This window comes from Temnothorax curvispinosus, unplaced genomic scaffold (assembly GCF_003070985.1).
Source record: "Temnothorax curvispinosus isolate PA1 unplaced genomic scaffold, ASM307098v1 QBEX01005876.1, whole genome shotgun sequence".
NCBI lineage: Eukaryota > Metazoa > Arthropoda > Insecta > Hymenoptera > Formicidae > Temnothorax > Temnothorax curvispinosus.
The window spans coordinates 485560-498132 of NW_020215656.1; the positions used below are offsets into that span (position 1 = coordinate 485560).

General features: G+C 46.4%; 1 protein-coding gene across 5 annotated transcripts in view; it reads right to left on the bottom strand.

Annotated features, from left to right (window-relative positions):
- LOC112455168 (ankyrin repeat domain-containing protein SOWAHB) overlaps positions 1 to 12573 on the bottom strand; it is a 97224-nt gene that overhangs the window by 12966 nt on the left and 71685 nt on the right. For 4 of the 5 annotated variants that reach the window (XR_003040830.1, XM_025016929.1, XM_025016931.1 and 1 more), the window contains exon 8: positions 1374 to 1378. Coding sequence is in view for 4 of the 5 variants with exons in the window: in XM_025016929.1 (XP_024872697.1) it covers positions 1374 to 1378 (5 nt within the window). In the remaining variant the exon portion in view is untranslated. Of the gene's footprint in view, positions 1 to 1373; positions 1379 to 12361; positions 12365 to 12573 lie in introns of all 5 variants that reach the window. The other variant, XM_025016930.1, reaches the window with a different exon arrangement.

Here is a 12573-nt window from a genome sequence, read left to right on the forward strand (position 1 = left end):
AGTTACTTCCACTTAGACGCTTCGATGAGTCGGAGAAAGAAGAGAAGAGAAAGAGAGAGAGAAAAACATTTAGCCTGATTCTAGTAGAAGAAAATAGTAAATATTTTCTGAAATAGATACCACCGCTATTTGAATAAAATAGCGAGGGCGATAAAATATATCGCTAGCGAGATTCAGAGTAAGAATAATAAACGTGTTGGATGATATTTAGACCGTATTACAAAATGTGTGGACAGATTGGAGATATGCGTGAACAGAACTTTTCAACGAGTAATAACGAATAGTAAATAATTAATTGTGTACAAGTCATCTATTTGAAACTAATTTCCTGAGAATACACATAATTTTATATGTGCGATTAATAATGCTGCCAAGAATCTCGCGACAGAATCTTGCTTTGATTATTCTAGCAGCATTCTATCCTACATTGCACATTGAATTGTTGAATGTATACATATCCGAGTGTGACCGTACGAACTTCAGTTCAGCAGCCAAAATTAACGCCCAAAATTAATCACCGAACCGCCGCGCGACATCAACTATTAACGCGACATTCTCATGAACCCATGATTCGGGGAGGTGTGCTCTAAAAGGGATACACGTTTTTCGCGTAGGGGCGGCAAAATAAGCAAGCTTTCGTAGCGAGACATGCGTTTTAATTCCATCGAGCGTCCCGCGGGTAGATTAAAAATAGTGTTTCCGTCTCTCCGGATTCGCGCGGGAGCGTCATAGAAGCTGCCCTCGACCTGAGGCCGGCTGCCACGTATAACCCTCCGCACGGCGCGGCGCGGCGGCGGACTGCAAGTCGCGGACCACCTCATTAGCGGACGACGAAAAAAAAAGTTCATTCTAACGAGGCTACGTACCTAATGACGGGAACCACGCGCGAGCCCGCCCGCGCGAGCGGGTGTATGTATGAAGATACACGTGGCGGTTCTCTGTACGAGGGCGTAGGTATACCTTGTGTACAACTCTTTCATTTTATATGCGCGGTCTTCGCGGAAAAAATTAATGAACGACGAACGTATCGAGACATGACACTCGCGCGACATTATGCGTCGCCACGTGGCGCGAATAACAAAAAGAGAATATGGTATACTCTCTGATCAATCGAATTTGACTGCTACGTGTGTTGAGAAAACGATTGGCTTATAGCGATGAGAATGAAAAGTATTGAAGCTAAAATTTCAATTCTCCATGTAAACCGAAATCTTTTTTGCGCAATGTATCATTAGTTTTTACCATAGTAACGCTCTTTATACATTACGGATGACGAAGAGCAGAGCGCAGAAAAGAGGATGGAATTTACGCATACGGATAATACGAATAATTAAGGGCGCGCTGTCGCTGTACAATTATTAAACGTACCGCACATAGCGCGACGACAGGCCGAGCGAAGTCATTAACTGCGAAGTGCGCGGACATGGACCCATCTAATACGCTCCGCTGCTGGTCCGGCTGGTGAAGATGCAAGAATCCGGCTGAATTACACGGCCGAGGTGCAAAATGAATTTTTACGGTGGTCTCGCGGGACCATCAGCGCTTATGTGGGTATATATACCCGTGGCCGGGCTCGGACGTCTACTTCCCCCGGCTTCGTGCTAACGAAGTTTTATGAAGCGCGATAGCGCCATACCTACGCCGCGCCGCCGTGGACTTTGGCTCTCCTTAATTTGTGAATGCTGCTGCCGCGCGGTGTCGGCCGCGCGCCACGCCGCAAAAGAATGGTATGTCGGCCGACAACGTGATATATCTTCGGCCCTCTGCCCCGGACCTTCGGTCCGAGTATAGGTGCATACCGCGGATATACGGTAGCCTGCTTCTTTTCCCGCCGGCGCGGCGCGCGGCGTAACTTTCTTCAGAACGATCCGGGTGTAAAACCGCGCGCGCGTGAGAAAGCACGCGGTCCAAGTACCGCCGAGATCGACTATATGCTTTCCACAACGTAGCTACGCGCCGTAGTCTTCTTCGTAAACATGACGCATCGAATGGTTCGGTGGAAAAGTGGTCCGCGACTTACGGCGCATTTAGAATTTCCATCTTCTCTCTCTCTCTTTTTCTCTTTTTCATTTCGGTATCAATTGTTGGTTGACATACATATGTATTTAATTTTTGTACTAATTAGAGTCTTAATTAATACGCGGCTGTAAGCGCGTCGTAGCGCTAACATGATTACAGACGAGATGCGAGATGACCATCAACCATGACGGTTACAGCAGTCGGAGCCGCGCGATGCTTAATGCTGGACAATGTCGTTATATTGTTCGCAGCTCGATATAATGCAAACAGACCGGCCTTCATAAAAGTTTCTAAGGTTCTACGATGTATAATTTTTTATTCAATCTGAATGAAGTTTCGTCACGTATATGTCGCGCGTCCAAAAATAAACTTCGTTAGCAAAAAACTCCCAGAATTATTCTGATTATTCAAGATGCTCTCTTCGTAGCTCAACACAACGGGAGTTTCTTCCCAACTTTCATCGGTCCTCCTTCCGTGGGACCCAATGTCTCTGTGACGACGTGTGCACGCCACATGTGCGCGAAACTATGTATAAGCCACGGCTATATAGTTGTCTTCCGTGGATACTGATTAAGCCGGCCGCGGCGTAGGGAACCGCGGGCGGTTCCGGGGGCCGAGGAGGAGAACAGGAGAAGCAGCAGCAGCAGCAGCGGCAGCAACGGCAGCGAAAGCAGGAGCGGGAACAGCAACGGCAGCGGCAGCAACGGCAGAAGCTCCGCTGATGTATGCGGGCGATACAGATATCTCCGGGAAGGAATTTGCGTTGAATTAGCGTATAATCGGCGGGCCGATCTGCTCATACGGAATCCCGCGGTCCCCCGTTTACACGTGTCCCGAGAGCTGTATTCTCTGCGCGAACACAATATTTAGTAGCCGTCGTGGCGCGGCGGCGGCGTCGCGGCCGGGTTCCTCTCTCCTCTCGTCTCCTCTTCCCCGGCCCAACTCCGGTCTCTCTTCTCTCCCGTGGGATCCTCTCTCGCTGCCGCCTGGTATGCGAAGGAGTCCTCTTTAAGCACGCTTCCCTGGCCCAAATTTTTCCCTTTCCGTCGCGCTGAACCGAGTTCGGCCGAGTCGAGCCGCGGGGTCGGTCGCCCGCTGGGAGCGACGGCGCGATTTTGTTATTAAGATAGGATTTCGAGATGCCAGCATCTCACCCGGGATCTGACACTCGTGTCTCACCAGTATTTGTGGCGAGTGTTAATAAGGCTGCGGCCTTTGAACTCACTTTAATTGGCTCGATCGTTGTTACGTTGATAACGCGTTGCAATTGAATATAAAATTTATTAAATTTATATAATTGCTGTAACATGCAGTACTTTGCCCATTTCTTAATACTTAAAGCGAAATGCGAATGTCGAAGAGATAGCAATTAGGTCCGTTTAGAGAGCTAGATATCCCGGCTCATCGACCATCGATCGTTCTACCGCAGATAATCGTGCAGACACGAGGGTTACGAGTATTAACAGATTTCACCATCTCCGTCCGTGCTTCTTAACTTCGCCATCCATCTCGACATGGTGAATTTGCGGGAGGAAAGAGGGAGATATCGGAAGAGAGGAAGCCAGAGGATCCGCGTCGACCGATTCACGAAACTCTCGTGAACGTTCGCGGTGGGTCGTCCGGATTCAGCGGTGCGGCGCGATTCGATCTCCCGAAGGTCGATTCTGGGAAATCGGGGGAGACGTCGGGCGCGTGTCTTCCGACGGGAAGAGACCACAGGGTGATGGAGGGAAGAGGTGGGGTATAACCGGAGGTGGAAGGAGCGAGGAGGATGGCCGGGTAACGAGCCTCCGGTCACGTGTATGGCGTCGGGCGTCGAGATGTCAGATCTATCGGCGCGTGCTCGATGGCGCGTGTCTTCGCCTGTTGATCAGTCCTGTTGCTTTTACTCGTGCCCGACGTGCACATCGGTCGGCTTGGCTTGCCCGATTGCCAGCATTAGTCATGAATTCGTGATCGTGCGACGCTTCGCGGTGTGACGAGCGGAAACCCTCGTACGCGATGAATATGATCCGCGATGAATACACCCGCGATGACAATCGTGCATAAAGACTTTGACGAACAATGTTGGACAGATAGCAGGAAGATAAGGCGACAATGACACAACGCTGAGCAAATTGTTAAACTGAAAGAAATGTTCTTTTCCTATTCTAAAATATCTTAGGGCGTTAGTAATTCGCTATACAAGGGATGTGAATCGATATTCAAGCTGCCAAATAATCTTTTGTTATTTCTGGTTACGATTCAGCCGACGCTGCGATAAAGACTTGCGCCGGGTTGAACGTAGAGAAATGTCGAGGGAGAGTGTTTTATTTCCTGCAATTGCGTCAAGGAGGTGTGTTACTCAGAGTCCCGTAAAAAGAAGAACGACGCCGACGCCGCGTGGCGTGCCGACCTGAACTTTCGCGTCTTGCGCGAAGGATACACAGGATGCAGGAGGTGTCATTAGCATAACGTGGAAGAGCCGTGGTTCGTGATTTATTCGCTATCTCCCGTTCTTTTCGCTCGTAATTCCACCTCTACGCCGGATAAACACGACCCCAGGAGCCAAAGGCGTCCGAGTGGAAGATCTATTAGAAAGTAAATTTACGCGTATATTTCCGAAGCTCCCGCGCGTTATTTTCGCGAAAGAATAACGATGCGAATAAAGAAGAAGGACGCGCTAAATTAGTGACATTCCTAAATTAGCATAGGCCATTTCCAGTCTGGTCCGATTTAATTAATGATTCGAATTGTATTATATCACGATTGTGTATTACGTTGAAATCGTGTTTGATCGAGGGGATGTTATTGTACCACCCTAAATATCGCATGTTCAGTTGCGAAACATTTATAATTACGTAGACTCCATCGCGCAACTAGCTGACTTATTATCACAGATCCTGTATAGTACCGTGGATTGACGATCGTACAATGTTATCCGTCGCCATCAGGCCCGCAATTGCGATCCATCACTGCGGCGCGGTACAATTGAAAAAACCCGCTTCCTCGTTCGAAAGGAAATAATAAGAGCCGCTGGTAGATCGCGCAAACGAGGTGTAACTGAAATCACTTGAGGCACTCGCTCAAACGAGCTGTGACTGCACGAAGATCTCTATCCCGGCTACCGAGCCTTTAATTCTCTCGCAGATTACCACCTTGCGATATTCCCTTTGAATATTAATTTTTCTGCAAACGCGGTTTCGCGTTGTACTACACACTTACGATGACGTGCAAGCGCAATTAAAGCGCAATAAACATGAAAATGGCCGTATTATTCGTCTAAATCTAAACTCATTTCTTAACGAGGCCGCAGCGTAGTGTGTCGGTTTAATTTTTAACAGCGTTCATGTCAGATCAATCGTTCATGTCAGAGTTTAGAAAAAGAAGGAAAAAAAAAAGAGAGCGAGCAACTTCAACCGAGGGAAAGCGAGCGATACAACTTGTATTCCACAACGCGTATTCCACTTTAGAAAATTAAACGGGTATTTAAAGACGTCGATGAGCAGCATTACCACGTAAATCTGCGCAAAGTGTGCCCCTGTGAGGTTTTCCCGCTGTCGCAGGTGGCGTCGACGAGCCGCGACGCGACAAGACATTGCCATCAGCCACGTCCATTACCTCGTGAACGTTGATTCGGTCCGATGAGCATCGGTAGTCAACAATTTCGCTAGCCGTTCGCCTAAGCGAGCGAACGTCCGCGTCACGATCGCGTCTTACACGTGTAACCGTGAGAGACCGGACGCTGTGAATTTATTCTGTTGGAGGCTGGGGAGGAAGCGATGTCCTGAACAAAAGATGACCCGTTTCCACAGCTTCGGGATGTCTCAACTTCCGAGCAATCGTACTAACAGAATCATTGTCGTATTACGAAGTATTCGCAATTAGAAAAAGTATCTAAGGTAAATGTATACCAATGCCTGCATGGACACGTACCTATGTCTGAACATTTTTATCATTTTAGTCCTTAAATAAATTATAATGCGAATTAAATTCAAAGAATCAAAGATAAAAATATTTTTCTTGTATTATTTTTTTTATCATTGATTTTAATTCGCGTTATACTTATTTAAAAACTAAAATGATAAAGATGTCCAGACATAGGTCTTAAGTGTCTCGGCATTGGTACATTTACCTTACACGTTTAGACATTAAATTCGCGATTAATCGATTATTTAACAAAGCGTCGCGATTATCAGCGCTTGCAACATTATTTGGAATTTCCGCTCGCGGCGGAGACGATTTCCTAAGCGTGTCGGATTTCCTCGACGTGTCAGGCTTGTTGTCGACAAAATGCAAATATCGCTGATCGACGCTTTTGGCGAATACATCGACGATGCCGAACTCTTACGGCGCTGAATATCGATATTCAACCTCCGGGGATCCTCTCGTGGTTTCGTGAATCACGAGATTCAGGGGGTGTCCGCCGCGGGTACGAGCGATGCATGCATACATCCACCTGCAGCGGAGTTTAAACGATTAACGGGGGCGGTTTCCCGCGAATAATCGATGTCCCCCGATGTCCTCGGGCGTACGGCAAAGTTCTCGGTCGTCTCGATCCAACACGGTATTTCACGGGGGATTACGCGGCTTACGCTTTCGTTCGATCGTATCCTATCCTGTTCTCCTCCCCCGGCCACCATCAGGAATTATCGGTCGTGTGTCGATTATATTTCGCATAGGCGCTCTTACTCCCACACTTATAAATTCAGTCTCTCCGGTAGAAGGTACACGAACTATTTTAAAAATTGTTATAAAGGACTACAAGGTTCATCCTATTAAAAGTCTAGATTGAAAGTATGTATAAGAGTGTGTAAATTATCTTATCGTTATCTTCTCGGAACTAAAAGCTACAAGCTATGTTTAACTATAAAATAAGTTACACGTTTTTGGAAAATAAATTTTCGCTGATTCTCTAGCTACTCCGCTACTGGAGAGCTCTCACGTCGTATAGCGATCGACGAATCGAGAAAATCGATTTTGGATCGATCATGAGGTTCGTCGGTGGATACAGAAGCTCTCGGCTGCTCCGGCAAGAGAGCGGCGGAAGGGGTGAAAGGGTAAGCCGCTTTGCGAACGAGCGGAATTGCCGAACCGCGTTTGGGACGAAGGGAGTAGGCGATTAGGTAAACCCGGGATTAGTTAGACGTCGCTGCTCCCTTCGTTCGGGATTCGGAGAGCCTGCCGGAGAGCCCTTCCACCTTCGACTCAGACTCACAGTAACCTCCATCTACGTTCTCTACTCCGCTACTATTGGCCTAGCCGAGTTCGATTGCCGCCGCTAATAATGCCATCCTTGATTTACATGATTGGATTGGCGTCTCGAAATTGAAACTGCCGCCTGCCGTTGCGCGAATCTGACGGAGAACGGGGCCCGTTTGCGTCCTGTATCAGACCGCGCGAACATTGAAATTTGCAGTAGGACGCCTCTCAATTGCACAATGATGGAACGTGTCTGATGAAATTGTGTGCGATCAGATGATTGCACGATGTGTCATTTATGGCGATCTTTCTTACCCTGCTGGCCAACGTGATCAATCAGGAATGATAAATATTGTTTTTCCCATTTTTGCATACAGTTTTCTTATACATCTTTTTGCTTCGCAGCCTTGTTTGTGATCTCTAGAGATCGCGATCTTCCAGTACCACGAGAAATCCTTGTAAATTCTCGTGGCCGTAATCATATTGAATCATTCCTCCGCGTCCCGGATGTGTGGGTAGACACCAATATATTTCATAGATGGATGCAACAAAAGAACGCCGTTTCCTCTTCGGAGAGACCTCTCGGAGAGATTAGTATGCTCGTATCTGCATGCCGCAAGATCGTATCTGCCACGAGCGCGGTCCTTTGTGGGTTTTTGTTTGCGTTGCGTACGTATTTATGTGAGCGCCCTTCCTCTTCTTTTCGGCCTCTCCTCCTCCTCCTCCAGCTGTTTCTTCCTTTTCTTCTTCTTCTTCCTTTTCTTCTCTTCCTTCTACCTCTTCTTCTTCTTCCCATACCATAATCGCGGGGGACGCTTCTACTTAGGAACGTTCCAAATGATCCGCTTCGACTCAATCAATCTTTAGAAAGTTACTGTCACGACACGAGTCTCCGAAGAATTTCTTCTGTACGCCAAGTTACATTCAAATGTGTAAGTTTATTTCTGTTTCTGGAAGAGGAAACTTCGCTAGTCATGTTTTTTGAAGGAGATTCGCCCATATTTTTACTGTTTAAATTTTACACGTATTAATGATCTTCTATCTTCATAGAAAATATTTAAAAAGACCGCAGTTATTCATAATTAAAATATTTCTTCAAATATAGGAATTAAACTGTAACTCAAGATTGTCTGTATAATCTATAATCATAAACTGCATTCATCAGAACTCTTAGACTTTCGGCAGCATATAATCTAACATTCATTAATGCGTGTTCGATTGGAATTCTTGCGCGCACTATATCAATATCAATGTCGAGTTAGATGCATATATCCATTGTCTTGGCGTGGATCTGTAATCCCTCACTGTGTACCAATTACCTTGTCCATTCTACCCGCGTTGCATGCAAATTGGATTTCGGTCACGGAAGACGTAGAGGAAGACGCCCGCCGTTTCCTCATGACGAGACGAGATTTCGTCGTTACCGAAAGCAAATTAGTAAACCAATGCGTTCGAAAAGAAGGAGCTTTCCGGTCGGTTAGCCAACCAAATAATGCGACAAAAAATGCGTAAAATTAATGCTGGGAGAAGTGGCTCGTGGAACATTTAAATATATCCGGGGGCCATTCGTGAAAAGGTAACAGTGGCGCCGTTCCACAACCATAATAGGGTATTATCGGAAGACCGACAATAGAATAGCCCTTGATAATCATTTTAAACGGCAATTCGATTCTCCAACTGTAGATACCTGACGAGACATGGACCTGCCGCCGACCGACGAAGCAGTCCAAAGTATACGGCGAGACGAGACGAGACCAGACGAAACGGTACTTGGTCGTGTGGCGATACTAATCCGATTGCGCGACTCGCTCGTGCCAGTCCCCTTTGAGACGTAACGACCGGCAAACTTTCCCTCCGTTATGCTTTTGTGAAAGTTACAGGATCAGTTCCTTCGACGACCGTTTGGATTGTTCGCGGCGCCGAGCTTCGGAATAGTTCCTTGCTGAACAGTTTACAAGATTTAGCCCCGGAAATTTAGTAGGTCGCAACGTTAAATCCTTTCTCAAAGCGTTCTCCGCCATTTTATTTTTAATAATTGTCCGAGAGGTAAGAGATCGATACGGCGAATTGTGTGTACAAAGTACCGAAGTCCTCTTCTTGCAGACGATACGTTATTAATTACGGGCGAATGAGTATGCGTTCGCGTAAAGTGTGGGAAGCGTGCATGTTGCGCTCTGGTATTTGGCTGGGAAAGGAAAGGGAGCATTAAAGAAAGAGATGAACTTTTTTTGCGGTAATTTCAGCGCGCGTCAATTAAATTACTGCGATGCGTCCGGGCCCTCGGGTTCGATCGAGTTATATAGGAAGCGCATCGCGCTTGAATGAGAATCTTTCCCACGCGAAACGTCTTTACACGGGTTATCTCATTCGAGATTGCATATTAACGCCTACGTAATCAGCGCCTTCTTGAAAATATCGTTTTCGGAACTACGCAGAGACATTTCGCAAATTCGCACGCGCGCGACACAGGAGGTTCGCGAATACCTACATTCTGAGATATCGAGATCGATCATGATACGGATGTCAGTATTAAAACAAAAAGATCGAATAAATTCCATGCCTATAAAAAACAGTTCAGAATATTTCGATGAGATTGTTAATTGTAATAAATTTTGTTTCTGAATTTACAAAATACATGTGATTGTTAAATAAGTACAAGATAAAAGAACAAGTTCAGATCATAGTGATAGTCGAGAGAAATCCCAGCAAAATCACACATTTTTTGTGACACCCCGATATTCCTCGTTAGCTAACGGAAGATGAAAGTCAGGAACCATTAGCATTCACGTACTGGCACGCTTGTCGCTTTTTGGAAATACAACTTGGGAGGGCAGAGCCCGCTAACGCAATCGACGCGTGAATGCAAAGGAACCGATTTGTAATAAGGAACGTGGGGAAGCACGGGAAGGAGAATCGAAAGTCGAATCCCCTGGAAAGCGAAGTTCCCGCCGGAACTCCAGAATTCGTCGCATTAATATGGCGCGCGTGAGTCACGCGAGTGCGTTGTTAGTCGGCGGGCGTTCGGTTTTCTGTCGGCGATCGAGATGACGACGGTGATAACGACGGCGCATCGATGGCGACGTATGGTTGACAATGATGACGCATAATAGAAGGGATCGGCCACGCCGTTTTCCTTTGTCGTTGTAACCAAGCGAGAGGCGCGATGAGAATCCCATTATTTACGCGACGCGGGGCGGTACGAGTTGACACAGAAATAGGCACCAGAAGTCGCATACGCGTCCGCGTCGTTTAACGCAATTACCTCTGCTGCCGTGCAAGCGTGCGTGAAATTCCAATATCGTTTCGTTGTTGCAGCAATCCCCATTACCGAGTACCGTGCTTTCGTGTATGCGAAGGGGCATGGGATTTTAATAAAACTTTATATGTAATTTAACGATATCTTCCTCTTTCGCAGTGACCAAGTAAAATTTTACGAATATTTCGTGGGTTTATGTAAAAAAAAGTTTTGCAAAACGTAAATTATATATCTCATGGCTTAAAAAATTTTAAATTTTTTGATGGTAAACTGTAAAACTATAATTGTCCAACTTTTAAAGAAAAATTCCGTTAAACAGACATTAAAAAGGAGCTATTATATTCAGAGATCGCAGGAGTATTTTCTTTTGAAAATAATCTACATTTATTAATTTGTAATATACTATCATAAATATTTTGCCAAGTTTTATCCAAGTGTGTTCTTAGTACAGACGGCATTAAAAGCTTATGGAATATATCTCTCCCTCTTTCTCTCTCTTTCTCTCGTATCCTTTTAATGTTGGCCGACTCAATTAAAATGGTATCCTCAGACGACCACATTTACCTGGACTTTCCATTTAGTTTGTATCGTGGTGTCCTTGGACATTTCGCCCGGCAGCAATTTGGAAACACCCTGTATGGCATTAAGTGATGGACCGAGCGAGCCGATACAGCCGCGTACAAGAGTAATATCCCGAGTGCGAGAGGACGCGATACGACACGAGGGTGCGCCGCTCTGGGGAAGAGAGGAGGCAGCGCGCAACAACTCTCCGCGCGCGGGCACAAGGGTCAGCTACAGATTTTTGCGGGCAGGTTGGACCGGCATTGGGCAGCTGGCGTGCGGTCAGCCGCTCTGCCCGCAGCGTTGCGTCGGTCGTGCATCACCGGCCACCGTATTAACCCCAAGCCCCGACGGTACTCGGCCAGTACCGCAGGCCGCAGAGTCCACGGTCCATGGGTGCCCGTGGATACCGTGCGAGTCCTCCACGTTCCGCCATATACCTGATTACCTTCCCCTCCTGCCTTTCTTCCGCCGTGGTTCAAACCATCGTATCGCCCATAGTCAACCGCGATATTTCGCCTTCTCGCGACAAAAGGTGTAATTATATGCTGTAAACGTGATCCCCCGAATGTGATAAATAGAAAAATAAAAAGAAAAATGATAATGTTCTTTTCTAAAAATGAGTATAAAAATTTATCTATTTCTCTCGAAGGGTTATTCTTTACTCGAGATACCAATATATCGATACCGAAAGGCATCATCGATGAGAGAACTTCACTGCTTCGAGTGGAAGTTCGCGCAAAGAGATTCCAGCCAGACGCAGTTGATCACGCGCCGATACGGATGGTTGGTAGAAAGGTGAAAAGATAGGCGGCATCGAAGGGCCGCTGAGAGGAGAGCTCTAGCACGGGCTCATATTCCACATAATGAGAGCAGCACCAACATCAGACAAGCCGACATTGCCGAGTAATCAAAAGCCTCCGTGCTGGCCGAGGCTGGCGAGGCTAATAAAGCAGCGCTTTAGATCGATAAAGTAATTTCGATTGACGATAACCGATAATTGAGAGAACGAGTGCTCGTCCAGATTTCTCGGCGCGGCTATACGAGATGATTTGCGCGAAAGTTGGTAAAAGGGTGAACACGTACTTTCTCAGAATAATGTCTCGGCCTCGCTATTTTTTTACCGTAAATCAAGATACGCGGAGTTCGGATCTGCTATTGCGCACAATAAACACAAACTTTTAAATTGAAGTCTGATTTCAAATGATAAATCACTATCCATCAAACGCTGAAACTGCCGTTAATCTTTTCTAATTCGGTTGTCCTCTGAATTGACTACCATACACGTAACTTCCTCGTACATGATAAATGATCGCAACAATATTAATAAAACATCGTACTTACATACTACGATGATCCACGATGAGTATGCACATATCCGTCCACCCGAGATGTATGGCCAGGCAGGCACGAGGCGTGAAACAGAAAAGACGATAGTTACACGTATCTGCGCGTCAGCCTCGTTAGTATTAATTAAGACCTTATTTATATAGCACAAACGCGCAAGCACGATTTGCATATACGTCGCGTGGCGTCCGCCGAGCAAACAAAGTTCA